General features: G+C 30.5%; 1 protein-coding gene across 8 annotated transcripts in view; it reads left to right on the top strand.

The window, feature by feature from the left end:
* Positions 1–16,261, top strand: part of Ac13E (Adenylyl cyclase 13E) — a 40,994-nt gene that overhangs the window by 2,196 nt on the left and 22,537 nt on the right. For 6 of the 8 annotated variants that reach the window (XM_040708833.2, XM_040708835.2, XM_040708837.2 and 3 more), the window contains one exon: positions 859–1,865. The exons of 1 other annotated variant lie outside the window; for it this stretch is intronic. In XM_040708833.2, coding sequence (XP_040564767.1) covers positions 1,065–1,865 — 801 coding nt within the window. In that variant the 5' untranslated portion in view covers positions 859–1,064. Of the gene's footprint in view, positions 1–479; positions 710–858; positions 1,866–16,261 lie in introns of those variants that run through there. One more of the 8 variants, XM_040708834.2, reaches the window with a different exon arrangement.

Genomic DNA, 16,261 nt, shown 5'->3' with positions numbered 1-16,261 from the left:
TCATGCGAAATATGTCCCTGAATCACGATTCCTATCGTTAACGAGTCAACAATAGAAAGTCCTATTTTTATATTATTATACAAAATAAAGACAGAAAATTAGTTAATACTAACACATAGGAGCACTAGAAATTATTGCAGTTTCTTTTATGCAATAAATAAATGCAACTCCCTCCCACCAGGGTAGTAGTGTAGTGGACTTGTGTGTCCGTGGACATTTCCTCCTGATTGTGCATGTAAGTCAATACATAATAATAGTAAAAGGAGCTTGTTTTTTAAGGCCGTTTCTCTAAGATAAGGCCGAGTTGTTGTTTCCTTTTTAATTATCATCGAAGCTGCAAAGGCAGGCTTTCTCTCTTTCTTTCTCTCTCCTCACTTGCAAAACGCCTAAAAAGAGAGAAGGTAGTGAGTAAGGGAGAGAGATACATAGAAGGAGAGAGAGAGAGGAAAAAAAGAAGAAAAGGAAGGAGTAGTAAGTAAGGGAAGGGCGAAAGGAGAGAGAGAGAGAGAGAGTAAAAGAAATCTCGTACAGAAATTGACAAAAAAACAAAAAAAAAAAAAAACTCAGAGTGTCCTTCATAAGTTGAGTGTGAGTGTGTGTCAAAATAAACCATTTGTTGTTGTTTTTTTCATATGCTGCTGTAATCTTTTGAGTCGGAGTGTGGCTTTTTTTTCTTTTCACTCCTTGAAAATGTTTCTTCTAAAGCTATGTATGTAATAATTATTGTTATATTTATTAATTAAGGAGAAGTGTATAGTATTAATGATATCCTTAACCTTTAACCTTTTCATTATTTTGTATTTCCCAGGTTTTTGAGTGTTAAATTTGTAATTTGTATTTTTCATATTTGTTGTGAAGAAATGAGGGATGAGAGCTCCTGGAGGAAGCGAGGGAGGACGACCACTTGATTGTTGTATTTGTATTTTGGATTGAGAGAGAGAGAAAAGGAAGAGGCGCGACTTCTTGCTCGAAGATAAGAAGAAGAGTTCCTTAGAAAGAAAAGGAGGACTCCGATATATCGAATCGAGTAGGGTTAACTAACTCTGAGGGGGAGAGAGTTAAGAATGGGGAAGTCATCTGATGGCAATGGAGAAAAGGAAGAGGAATATCCTCCTGTCGAGCTTACATACCGTCCATCCAGCGGATCCATGATGACACGAGAGGACGATGATGAAGAGGCGGCTCACTATGACGAAATAAGAAGGCGCCAAAAGCGAAGAAAAGATGATGAGGGTCCAGGACGATCACGTCGAGGAAGCTGCTGTCCTCTCCTTTTCGAAAGGTCCTCTAAAACCTGGTGGAATCCGTCCTTTGACTCCGATATCCTTGAAGACACATTCAGGCGCTCAACACTGACTCGAACGACTCGCCTTTTCCAACTAGGACTCATTTATGTCCTCATTTCCTCCACAGCTCTAGCAATCTACTACTCCATTTGTCAAACCCCACACTATTTAGTTTTTGCAGTTCCTTGCGGGATCATTGCTTTGATGTCTATATTTACTTGGTTATTTTTTTCTTCCTCCTCATCGACTGGCTGCTATTTAAAGCATCACTTTAAGATCTCGTCACTACTGGGGGCCTTATTGATAGGATTGTCTCTTTGTTCAGTCCCTTATCTGGGAACGGACTTAAGTCAAGTAGGGTCCTTTGCTCTCTATCTAGAGGTCCTCCTTCTCCTCTACGGTATTATACCACTCCCTCTCTATGTCAACGTCCTTCTTGGAATCATTCATTCCGTGTTGTATGAAATTTTAGTCAACTTATACGCACCTCTACCAACGCAAACTCGTTTAATCATCGTTAGAATACTCTTACACCTCTGCGTACATGCTATTGGCTGTCACATTCTTATAACCACCCAGGTAAGAAAAATTTAATTTATCCTTTTTTTTAACTCTACCCATAATATATATATATATATATATGTACATTATATATTATTCTTATTCAATGTAAGTATGTACATATCCCTCAATAGATTCAAGCTCTTTTAAAGAAAGCTCCTTCAAAATTTAATAACTCATTAGCGTTATGTAAATATGGTTGACCCTGAATTTACATCCAAGGTCATTATGCAGTCTTATGTAATACTACACAATTACTATTGAACTCAAGTCAAATGAATTTATGTAAATGAACATATTTATGTATGTAGTTCCCTTTAATTTATGTCGAAAATGAACATCTCCTTCAATATGATTAATTAGTCGAGTACATTTTCTATCAACTTTCAAAGAAGATGGATGAATTCATTATAATATGAACTCCCCCTTTAAATGATTCTTCTGTCCTTGAAGATCATGAAGAAATAAGAAGGAGTTACCCCAAACATTCTTTGCGTGCATCATTATTCATTTGATTACTCTTCTTGCAAGTCATACAGCCAGTAGATTTAGTACCTAATCCTACTCCACCATACCGCAGGGTTAATCTATTGATGTCTATTAAATCAATACAAAATACGTAGTTTTGAAGTTTACCTATTACTATTAATATAGTAGTGTATGCATGCATGTGTCAGTATACCCCCCTCCCCCTCCTCGGTCAAGTCTCAAATTATGCACTACTTATTTTTTATTAGAGACGGATTTTCAAATATAAAAATCTACAGCATACATTTTACCTCATTTTAAAAATGTGTCTCTTCTGTTCTGTGATGCTTCGTGTATATATACATCCACGTAACTCTTGACTCTCTGCCAAAAAACCTTTAATTAGTTCCTTATTATCACGCGATTTATTTTACTTACTCATTTCAATTAATTAGCGATAGAAGAAGGGAGAGTGAGGACGGCTGAGAAAATAATTTTATTTCTATTTACATATTGTAATAGCAGGCCACTCTTATATGCATACAGTATGAGCATGCATGCATGTATGTAGGACTGCCAGCTTCTTTAGAGTCATACATTATATGCAACATACTCTTTATTTTATGGAGTCCTGGGAATTACGTAATAATTGTATTAAAAATGGTAAAAGCTTAATTTGAATTAAGTTCTTCTTAATACATCAAATAACTTCATCTCATCCCACCTCAACCTACTCCCTAGAGACTTCTTGACATATTATGTAAATAAATGTAATATCGATCTAATTTTGTCATCTCTCTTTATCTCCCCTTCCCTAGAACAGTCAAATAAGTGCATTGCATAGCTTTATTGATACAATCAGCAGAAAATACTCAGCTGGCTATTTATAGAATATATACTACATATTATTTCAACCTCCATTATGAAAATAATATTATGTATAGCCTGGTTTTTCTTTTACTTTTTTTTAAAGGACTGCCATTGGAAAAGTCTTTCTTTAATGTCTAACGTCTCCTTTCACGACCTACATAGTTAAAACTAATCAATAGAAGGAAGTACGAAAAAAGTAAGACTCATTGATAAAAGCTAGTGTTTGGGTTTGGTCTGAAAGTCCTAAATCGGTCTGAGACAGTTATTATTTTTAGAAATAATTTTGGTATAGATCGGCCCGAGCGAAAAATTCGGTCTGGATTCATCTCATCTAAAATTCGATGAAAAGCGATTCTATAGATGAATTGTTGATGACATCATATGTGTTTCAAAATTGTGAACATCGGAACCTTTAACGTCACATGAAGTTAAATGTGTTGCATAAATCACCGTGTCCGTTCATTTTAGCAACATTCACTTGAGCAATTACTTATTTTGGTGAGCTTTTTTTCAGTGTCGTTCATTTCAGCCACATTTTCATATGGTAAACGATACAAGATAAATGACGGCATTATTAAATTTCATCACTCACAAGAGCGCTGTTTAAAATCTAATGGAATAAATCTAGGTGGAGCAACTGAAGTTCTTCTCGGATTTCGTCTCGACTCCGCAAGCTTCTGTGGAGGGATGATTTTACAAAACTAAATGGATTTTGTTCTTTTTTGTTAAAAGCTGCAAGGGAGTATTGGATGCCCATGTATCACTTTGTTAGTTCAATTTAATGAATAAATATTCAATATTCTTACAGGACAAAATAAACTAACAAAGTACCTATAGTTACTCTTGGTTCACTATATGAAAATGTTGCTGAAATGAATTAATCTGAAAAGAAGTGCACCCAAAAAAATACAACCTTGCTCAAATTAATGTTGCTAAGACGACACTAGCTGAAATTAATGTTGCTCAAATGATTGCACGATATTGAGATACAAAGGTCTATAAAAAAATCTCTTAAGACATTACATATTTCTTTGATTTAATTCAAATCTCAGTGTTTATCCTAGTCATCAAGTACTATTTTATTGCAAGTATTGATACTTTTTTTATTCTTAAAGCCATTTCATAAAGTTTGATCAAGATTTTCTTGAAAATTTGTTCATTTTATGGATTAAAAATATCAATTATGAGCCCCAAAAATGGCGTTGCCTTTAATTAGGATGTCAGTGAAAACGCTGTATATTATATAACTATATACAAATAAAATATGTTCTTATTATATTGCAATATAATGAAAAAATGGTTATTTTTTTGCAAGATATGTGTAATGCTTTTAATACATATATCTTATATGGCATCATAAACTGATGACATTTTTGAGAATAAATTAAGTGTCGACTATCCTAAGGACCGATAGTCCGAGTCTCAATCTATTAACCTATGTTTGATGGAGTCTTTGTGGAATCCCAAATTAACTGCTTAATGCTGAGTGTTTTTTTTTGATGATCTTTTTAATGAATTAAACCTGAGATTTAGCTACTCAGTGAGTTCATTAATTAGGAACGAATGAATAATAATGAGTAGTTGTCTTAATAAGTAGCTAGTAACTTATATATATATAGTAGGAGTCTGTCACTTTGTTATTTCGTGTATTTATTTACATACAAACATTACATCCTCATAGTACATAATATCCTCCTCATCCGTTTCAAGTTAATAAAATTATAATTCAAAACATTAACTTGAGCCATTAAAGAATAGAAAAATAGGGCTTTACAACTACGACAACAACAAAAAGTTTGTAATTCTTTCCTCATTCATTACTCATTAGTCTTCTCCTCCCTCACAAAACACAAATCTCATTACCCAATACTTACAAAATGTGCAACAATCAAACAACTGATCCGATTCATTTGTGTTGTTAAACTCTAACAAAACAAACACTTTCTTCATTAACAAATAATGTATCACTCCAATGAGTTTTTTTGTTTTTTTTTTCAAACTCGAGAAGAAAGTAACGTACTAGACTGGAAGTAATACCCATCACAACAAAAGATAATTAGTAGTCACCATGGTAGAAGATGTTGTTGTTCCTTAGTCTTTTATTGTTTCAATACATTAGTTGGTCTACTCATGGCTACTTCATTTGTGGCTCGTCAACTCAATTGCAGGCTAGAAGGATTTGTCTCAAAATTGAGGCTGGATTACATTTGTATTCTTATATGAATAATTATCATTCATTTCTATTAACAAATGTTTCTTGTTAACTATTTGGGTGTACCGCAAATAACACTTAAAGTAGTTTAATTGGATTCACAAATATTTATAAGGGTCCATGGCGGTGACAACATATTATGTCTCTTAATTTAAACAACCTATACCTAAAATTCTTAACTTATCCATTGAATTTGAATACAAAAACTAAAATTGACTCAAATTTGTCTATGAAATATTGGGATGTATGGATAAATTAGGTAAAATAATATATTAGAAGTTTCTCCTTTTCTTCATTTTGGTTCAAGATTGTTTTTATGTTAACATACCATATTTCTTCTTTTCTATTAAATAATTTTGATCTAGAAAGAGACTTCAAGTTCCGTCCACACAAAAACGTTTTCATAGGAAAACACAAAATATTTATCCGCTTCCGTTTTATTTTTTTAATCTGAATTTATGACGTTTACGAGGAAAATATCTTATACAAATTAATGACTCAAAAACTGCATCATTTTCGATATTTATCAAATTTGGCACATATTTTAGTATTAGTTAAAACTCAAAAATCCAAAATCTCAGCCTTTTTTGTCCTTCGGTTCAGGATTTAGAGGCTTCTAAAGTTTTGGCCTTGATGCCACCTACCCTATTTTTAAATCTCTGTATTTTGAAGGTTTTTGAAGATATCGATATAGTTTAAAAACCATTTAATAGATAATTATTTTATTCTTTGGTTATATTTGATTGTTTAAGCAAATTTATGAATATATATAAATGATTGGTTTTTAGCATATATTAAAAACGTGTCATTTTTTTTTTTTTTTTTGATTGATTCCACTTGAGAATTAAGAGGAGTTAATTTTTACACGTCGAATACGCTCATTTTCCCTTCACTAGTAATAAGATTCCCATTGCCCATTAGTATATTTGAGTGGTTTGTAATGAAAAAACTAATTTTAAAAATTAAAAATGGAAGAACGATGTGCTCTTTCTTTTGTTTGTTTATATTTAATGGGTTGTCTCCCTTTGAAGTATGCATTATTGTCAATCTTTGTTATCCATTGTTTTAAAAATGCAGTATAAAATTAATATATATGAAATTCAATTATTGCAATCTTTTAATGGTAAGAAAAATAATTTCGCTAAGCGACGCGAAGAGTATTTTATTAGTGTAGGAAGAGAGGTGTCTTAACTTTTTTGAGATATTCCGACAATTAGCACTTTGGAGGATCACTTCCATTGGAACTATAATTCCAACAAAAAATAACTGGATATTATGAAAATGGGTTATTAATTTGATGCAATACGCTTATCAGATATGAAAAGAGTATTATAATGAAAGAAAATTGAGTATAAAACTAATTTAAAATGAATAATATGGACTGCTGAGACAATTTTTCAGATAGATTGGATATCAATTTCGTGTGATAGAACCCTGTTGTTGAGAAAGCCCTTATAGATTCAACACTAATTTGGTCTTCATTAAAACTAAAATCCTCCAGAGCTTGTCAATGTTTTTTGTTCTCTTAAATGTTTCCTTAAAATGTTTATGTCTGAATTTGCTAGAGTTTTCTATCCTAGTATAATTTTTAGTAATTTTTCGAGATCTCATAGTTATCCCACACAAATCCCCGGTGTCTATAGTACAATTTGGGAAACTAGAAGGATTTTTTTATTGTCGCCCATCTACACAGCATTTAAATAGTATATAATAGTGTGCAAATTCACATTATTTTACATGTTCATAGCCTGAGATCCCTAATCATAAATTTGGGTATTTACTTATTGTTTCCTGATGACATGCATGTATTCTATCTTCTTCTTTTTTTTTGTGCTAAGCTTATTATTTTTCCAAATAAAGTTAAAATATACCTGAAGATGCTATATTTTGATTGCTTTCAGCTAATGTCAGGCCATAGATGTTGTGTTTTGATATTAACAAAATATCGCATTTGGGATGGGAATAAATGAAAATATTTTAACACAACATACAGACACTATGCTGAATTCCAAAGAAGTTAAAATTTCAAAAATGAAAATTTTGAAGATGCTGTGCTTTGCCAGCTTAGGGCAGTACAGATGTGTCAAATATCAAACGATCCTTATATAGGCCAGATGCATCTGTAGATGGGACAGATTGGTAGACGAATGACTATAAATGTTGTACAATTTACTGGGAAAAAAAACCAATCTTCCACGTACTCCCTATTTCATATGATATTTCAGTTATGACAATAACAGTTGTAATTAATGTATAATTTTCTAAGAATTATAGTACAACTCGGTTAAGGTGTCAAGCGTTAATAAGGATTTTTGTATACAGTGTACATGTGGGGGTAGTTTGAATACCAAACAGAAAGATCGATAGATCGATCTGGCTAAAAGTTGGTGTCTGTTCCTCCAAGAGACTCTACTAACTAAACATAACCTCGATACGCGCTAGTATTGCCATCTCTCGGACTTTGCACATACTTTTCAAACGACATTTATAAAAAGCACCAAATGATTTAATATGGAGATAAGATTAGGCAGATTTCTTTTAGAGTGAACAAATTATGTTGATCCTTTGAAATCTGGCTTATGCAGGCTCTATTGTGTTTTTTTTACTTCTATTATACAATTCCCATTTTGAATTGGAAATGGTTTAGTGACATATGATTATCGAATATGAGTTTTTTTTTTCATGAAATCTGGAGTTTTATTTTGGGTTATTCTAAATAACTATTTTAGATAAATAGACAATCTTTCAAAATGTAGTTTTCTCCTAAAAATGATAATAATAAAAATTAAAGTTCCGCGTATAGCGCATACATTTTTTGTAACATAAAATCTTCACTTTTTTTGAAAAGTGTTGTTCAATGTGAAAAAATGCATATTAGAAATGATATGTAATAGTACTTTTTCTTGTCATTATACAAGTAGCACTATAATACAATTCCGTAATCATCGGGGGGAAGCACAATATTTCGGCGAGTAGTCTTTATGGTGAGTCCATCCAGAGTCACTACAACCAGCCCCAACCCCCTATCAAAACTGTGATTCAGGGACTGTTAAAATTATTTATTACATAAAGCATGGATTTCTCAACTAAAAATTAATGCATAACGACAAAACAGATTTAAGGGAAAGTGGTCATAGGGTTTTGTTTGTACTATCTCTGATTTTCTTGGTCGGTACTCCACAAGAAGGAATACAATTTAGCTATCCCGAAGTAATGATATAAGGTAGGCATTCAATGAATATTATTAACTTTGAAAATCTCTTTATCATTATAAGTAAACTAACGGGCTGGTTTTGAACCATTTAAAAAAAACATTTTGATGTAGCTCAACGGTCCTAAAGTTTTGAAATTTTACACATTTTTAGAAAAAATGTGTTTTAGTTTTGATATCGTATATTTAGTACACATTACAGCTTTTTGATCAAAATAACAAATTTACTTAAACCAAATTGCTATGAGTAATATTTTTATTATAATTCTGTACATATACTTTTCCATAATTGTAATTTCATGAATTGTTGCTTTTCACCTATGTATATGTCTGTTCTGTACAGCCAAACAAATTAACTGATTAATACCAAAATTAGGAAATATGCATATTATTTAGTTAAATAAACAAAAAAAAATCATATTATTCTAACCTTGGCCTGGGTGAACTTTTTATGACTTTTATTTGAGGAAAAATACATATATTAACTAAATTTTATAAAATCAGTCAGAAATTTATGTAAAATAAATAATGTTTCAAAGAAAACTTTTAATAGGAGTCATTGTTTTGTATTGTTTTCTATGTAGGTCAACGACAGGCTAAACTATATTTATAAATGTATCATTTTAGGATCTTACGTTTATTAGAAGTTAGTATTCTTTTTTGTTTCCTCATTTCCCGGAGTTATTTGGGGTCGACGAATTTACAAATTTTGCTTTCATAATATTGCTCCAACAAATCCTTATAATTACTCACTCAATACTTAGATATTTTCTCCTTCAGAATAGAAAAATAATAATAGTTTTACAGTTGATGTTTTTTTTTTTTTAAATATGAATATTTTAGCTTGTTGCTAAACCTCATCTAAAATAATGTTGGAAACTTTGGGATTCTGATTCTTATTTGTTACTGGTATTTAACTATTTATTACTTTCCTTACTTATGAAAAAAAAAATAACGCCTAAATGAAAGAATTTTTGATTATTACTAGAAAATTAAACTATGTGTTTTTGAAATTTTTCTTTTGAAAAATTAAATATTTTAATTTGAATTTTTGAAATTTGTTTAAACATCTGGGGATTTTGGATTTTTTTTACAATCTATTTAATACTCAAAAAAAAATTTCAAAAAAGGTTTTTTTTTAGTGAACAGATTTGGATTTTTGAAATTTTTCTCCAAGAAGTTTAATTTTTTTGTGAAAAAGTACGGTTTTAAATCCTGATAGTAAAATATTATTTTTTAACTATGATTTAAAATATTAAAGGATCAGAAACGGCATCGGATATTTTTACTAGAGTCGCAACTGAATCGGTAGAGGAATTTTTTTTTTTGGATTATCCCATCACTAATCTAAAGCCACATTCATTTTTTGAAATTGATATAAACTACTTCCTCCTTTTGTTTCTTTTGTTTAATATGTGTAAAACTAAAAGGGCTAGAAGATGTCATTAATTTTATACAGTGCTCGTTACACATTATATTATACTCTCTTTTTTTCTCTTTATACTGTATTGGTGTATGATTCAGGAAGCTAGAAGGCTCTTAAGTTGAATGAATGTTACTATTTAAAGACTTGAAAAAAACAAAAAAATGCAAGATTTTTTGCAAAAAAACACGTTTAACACAATTCAGTCAAATTGTATCAACTCATTTAATACTCAAAGTGTATCTCATGTTCACATAATGAAATGCCCTAACTGTAAAGACAATTTCCCGAGAATTGGGAAAGCTTAGTAGCTATCTAATTCCGTTATAAGTATGGGGTTATGATCTATTATGGTCACCTTAGGATTGATTTATTGCTCTCTTTCTTATCCTTTTTCCCTAATTATGATTGTAATTTATAGCTAAATGTATGTATGTACCTATATGTATATTATTCAATAAATGACACAAATGAATCTAATGACAACAAATATTCATTGTACTATGTTATATACATACAATACAACAATATTGAAGAATCATCAAATGGAGAATCATTTCTCTTATTCATCCAAGCTAACTAACTAGATAATATTCATTGATAATCGTTGTTTACAATACTAGTAATAGTATTCCATTTTCGTATTCATGCTTCACTCCTTCTCTAAACGAATCCTAAATTATCTCTTTACTTGTATTTATGTATGTTATGGACCAGTTGCTACTTGTTTAAACAAATTGTACAAGTTACAATTTTTTCTCTTAAAATGCGCCACATAATAAGTATTATTTTAGTCATTTGTATTAAATTAGTCATAAATTGATGTGTCGATCATCTACGAAATATTCAATTATTACTGCATTATCCTCACCCCAAGTACTGTAAATCCTTCATTTAAAATTATTCATACAATTTTTGGTTGGAACTTAAATTTGACTGGAATTTCTTTATCATGCCAAAATACAGCCGACTTTCATCACTAGCAATGACAGTGTAGTAACGAGCGTGTCTACCTCAACCTGTCGGTTATGTATTATTAACGTTTTGTGCTACTTTGACCTCTCAAAGTTTAATGGCATCTTACTGTGACTATATATATTCCTCGTACCAAGCTAGATCAAATCAATTTGTAACTTTGTCGAAATCCTAGTGACAAACAGAGGCAAAAATCCGAATTCTGTTCAACTTCATTGCAGAGGTATAAATGTCAACACTACTCCCTCCCTCCAAAAAAACAAAACAAATAATAATAATCCTAGCCTTGGCACCACAGGGGAAGGGGTTTTGTTAATTTCGAATGTTCTTTCCAAAAATATAGGGCTGGTTATTACTAGTATGGTGTCTATTCTTAATTATTCTTTCAAACCCAGTCATATCACAAGTTTTGGGACCGGGCCTTGGAAGTTTACCTAAAAATATCCTTGGTTTATGAAGCCGATTAAGATATATGTGAAATGTATTAAGAGCATTTCAGAAATTTGCAAAAAATATCATTTTTTTTCATTATAATGCAATGTAATACGAAATTATTATATTTTTAATTAATTATATAAATTAATATATTATTTAACTGAAATATTCAAAAATGGAAAAAACATCTTCAATGGCGTCACGAGGGATCGATTGTACCTTCTTTAATGACCGCCAAGTGGGACTGGACAAGATAGATAAAGACCGATACAACACCACAGTTGTTCTTAAAATGCTGTGTTCACATGTAATCATAATTGTGACACACTAAGTTATAATCAAATATATAAGTGGGGTGGGTGTGGCGTTAAAATCAAATTCAATTTTTGCCCTACATTTCAGATGCTAGGGCATATTTTAAGCACTCTAGAAAGAAGAAAAAAAATCATTCAAGACCATGGACACAGGATATATGTCTTTGGGTTTGAAGATATTGATATGATCAGAAAATTGATCATATCTAACCATAAGAAGTTCAGAAAGGTATTTAATGATTTCTTAGACAACGTAATGAGGGCATCATTCAATAGAATTATTGATAGTGATCGATTGTGATTACTTTTGTTTGATACTATTATCTTTCTCCTAGACAATGCAAGTTGAATATAAATCAACTAAAACCAATCAATCATTCTAAATCATCCCCGAAGTGTTATATTTCATTAAATTGTTGATATTGAGCGATTTAATTCCAATGATAAATATGGCTTCTTTTAAAAGAATAAGTCATCATTAATCTGGATTCTATCTGGGAAATGAATTTGTATTTATCTATCCAAAAATATATATAACGAATATTAAAAATACTCGTTATGGTATTTGCAAGGAAGTTTGATCCCCTTCAGCAATATTGATTATTTCTCCATTAAATTTATTTTTCATTTCTTGTCTTACTTTATAAACAGTTTTCCTTATTATCCGTTGTTTTGACACTCCACATAACAGTAATTTCTATTACTCTAGCCACTTGAAATAAAATTTATGACTGAGCTCTGATACTTATTTGTTTCGATTTGGAGGTCAGTACAGTGTTTCTAATCGTTTGAGAGTCTGAAGAATTTCGTTAGCCTACATTTTTTTTTTCTTCAAAATGATAAATAAGGATTATATTCTTATGTATTACTATTGAAAAGGAACTTAAATGAAACTTTTGAAATTCAGCAAAATAACGTTCAAATTAAAATTTCTGAATCCCTTTACAAATAGAGAATGTTGTTAAAAGAAGTCGTTTTTAAATAGCCATTGAGGTTTTAAAAAAACCTGTCCTTTAAAGATTGAAACTTTACAAACTTTCCTCAAAATACAACAGAAAATCGAATTAACACATCACTTTAAAAATGGGTCACCCTAGTACACACGCTAAAATAAAAATGCATTAGAAGTTGACCTTTTTTCTTACCTTTAATATTACCTTAAAACTATTCTTTATTAACTTAAAATATTATGTAACTATTGCTTTAAGTACAAAAGGGCTGTAATGGATCACAACATTCGCTAGTTTATTTTAATTACTCCAAAAATAGATTTTAAAAAACACGCATTCATGGTTGAAAAAGTAATTTTCGGCCGCCGATTTTAGATATCTAGTCCTTAGAAATGTTGGGCTAAAATTAAATTAGCACCCTCCCTTTGTTTTGTTTTGTTTTTGTAAGAATTATGAATACATAAAAGATCATCTTTGAATAGATCTGCTCTTGATTCATTCAATCTTCTTTTTTTGTCTTTAACCTGAGGAAATGGAAACGAAATGGCACTTTGTATTATTCATATTATTGTTTTATAAAATATTGAATAGGTTCAAACGTAGTTTTATTTATGCATTTCATTTATTCATGTTATACCAAGGCAATATATATGTACATCTAGCATGACTTAAGCCCATACATGTCCAATGAATATATTTTTCCTCCTTCATTCTACATATTATACCGGGTGTAATTATGAAACATTTTAGACTAGTGATACGTTTCTGTACTGATCTCTTAAACATTTATTACTACACTTTTGATATTTTGACTAGTGTTGGGTTTCGGTTTGAAACCCTTATTATTTTTAGTAGACCAAACTATATAATTCGGTAGTTTAAAGAAGTTTGCTCTGGATCGCCCTTAATAAAAATCGATTTTGATCGGTTTCATTTAAAATTCGGCCTAGACCGAGTACATAGATTATTAATTGATGATGTCAGTTGTGTTTCAAAACTTAGAAACATCCACCTACAATAACATCACATGAAGTTTAAATATGTTTTTCATAAATCAATTCATGGAATAATCATGCATGCAGCTTAGCTTGTTTTTCTTTATTTCTCCTCTTAAAGGAATGGATTTAAAAAAATCCTCCTTCTTTTAAAACCATCCTTCTATATTCCACTTATGTGGGAATATAAATATTCCATGTCTGTAGAATTACATTATCAATATAATGGCGAAAATTGGCTCATAGATTGAGACTTAAAAAAATTGTTCCTTATAATGAGATAAAAAATTGAGGTCCATGTTTTAAAAACGATTAAGTTTTGATTTAGAGTCTAAACCGAAATATCGGTCTAAATCTGTCTAGAAAAAATCAATTTTATCCAAACCGAGGCAAAAATATTGTTTCAAATGTCTATTTCATTGAAAAAATATTGCAGGAATATGAATATACATTATTATATTTGTGGTGCATCAACATAAAAACAATTAAGAATAAACCCTTCGAAAAGGAGAAATAAAATAAAAAATACTAGCACGAACACGCCATTTTAAGGATAACTGATGAAAAATTAAAGGATTTTATTTACATTTAGCTTATTTATGTTAAAATTATAAACCAAAACGATTCACTATAAAATGTAATTTTATAACACCATGCAAGATTTAATGTAAATATAATTAAACTTAAAAAAATGAAATAATTAAACCCCTTTTGACACTCTTGAATTGACCATGAGAAAATGCGGATTGTGGTAAATATAAAGTAATTTTTTCAAATATTTGACCTTGATATTCATTTATTGTCATTGTCATTGCTAACTTGCCATGTTCCCTCTTCAACCATAATGGAGATACATACTAACTCTAAGTCGCTAATCATCATCTTCTTCCTTCATTAACTTAATTCCCTTTTTTCATTCGTATTTAATATACGTTCTCCCTTTTTCCTTTAGGGCAGATATTCGTTTCCTGGATTTTTATTTTATGAACCCATACTTTAAAAAAAATTGAGACATGAGGAATCCATCTTATTTTTTGAAAAAAAAAATCAACTTATTAGCGAAATAGCAAACTTTACCCGAGAGACCCGGAATCTGGTCTGATCAAAATTCTGAACAACTTTTATTTTATGTCTTAAGTCTGTATCTGTCTCTGTTTTTGAAATAAATGCGTTTTTATTATTGTTTTTCTTAGCGGGACGTAATTCACATACACATAAAAAATTTTAATACTATGTAGGATATATATATACCAGTGTTGCGTCAGTTTTTATTTATTTGGTCTAGTCCAGACTTGAGTTACTCATTGGGACCCTCCTTAACTTTCGATCTTTTGAATTTACCTAAAAATATCAATGGTTTATTAAGCCATATGATATATGCATTACTAGCATAATGACTTATTTTCATCATTATAATGCAATATAAAACAATTTGATTATATTTTTTAACTTAGTTATATAATTTATTCTATTATGTAACATAATAAATATTGAAAGGGCCCTTCTCTCTCAATGACGTCACGGGTGATAGATTTTACCTTTTGAAGGACCGACAAGTGGGAGTGGACTTGACCGGACCGCAAACTTCTGTCGTAAATAATGACCCAATATTTCATAGACATATTTGGGTAAATTATAGGTTTGGTATTCAACTTGTAGGATGAGTTAAAATATTTAAGTAATTTGGCTATGGTTTAGAACCTTTACTTTATTTATTGATAGGTGATATTGTCACCACTATGAACCCTTTCAAAATAAATCTTTTGATTGCTCATTCATTTATTATGATGATCAATTTTGGCTGCATTAAGTGTAATTTGCGAGAGGGTAAATAAGAATAAATTCTTAATGGAAATTGATCATCATTCTTCGACTAATAAAAACTCAATTTAGAGAAGTATTTTTAGTGTAGATGGACCACCATGTATATGTACATACACACATTTTTAAGTATTTATAGATTGATTATTATAGTTTTCTTCCCAATTTGGACACATGTGGTTCATTCTGTGTGCTATTTTTATTCTTATTGCTATTAAAGTAAGAGTTCCTTCTTCTTCCAAAATAATCATATAGTATTAGCCCATGATGTGTACATCAGACCGGTTTGATTTTCAATTTTTTTGAGTTTCGATTACGGGTAGTGAAGAAAAGTTGTAATGTGGTAGGGAAATTACCTGTGTCAAATTTAATTATTTGTACGATGTCATCTTTAGCTAGTACATCTTATTCAAAGTTTGAAATTAGACAAAAGTTCTTTATATCGCTAGTAAGGAGGAAAATACAGCATAATCATTGCTTTGCATTATTAATTATGATAGACATTATTCTAACCAATAAAAAAACATTAATAAAGTTTTTATTTCTGAAACCACACTGTTGCTGCAAAAAGAGAAAATAACATAAGAAATTTTCCTCTTAGCATGACTAAGTAAAGAGTTTTTGCTTTTTTTATAATTTGATCGAGACATCAGTCCATGAGCCCATGAAAGGACACATGAAATAATACTGGACTCACCAATACCTATATATATATAGTTATAAGATCCCCTCTCTTTTTC

The sequence above is a fragment of the Lepeophtheirus salmonis genome, chromosome 3 (genome assembly GCF_016086655.4).
Source record: "Lepeophtheirus salmonis chromosome 3, UVic_Lsal_1.4, whole genome shotgun sequence".
In the NCBI taxonomy this organism is placed as follows: domain Eukaryota; kingdom Metazoa; phylum Arthropoda; class Copepoda; order Siphonostomatoida; family Caligidae; genus Lepeophtheirus; species Lepeophtheirus salmonis.
Note: the sequence above shows the minus strand (reverse complement) of the source record. Positions and strands in the feature narration are given on the sequence as shown.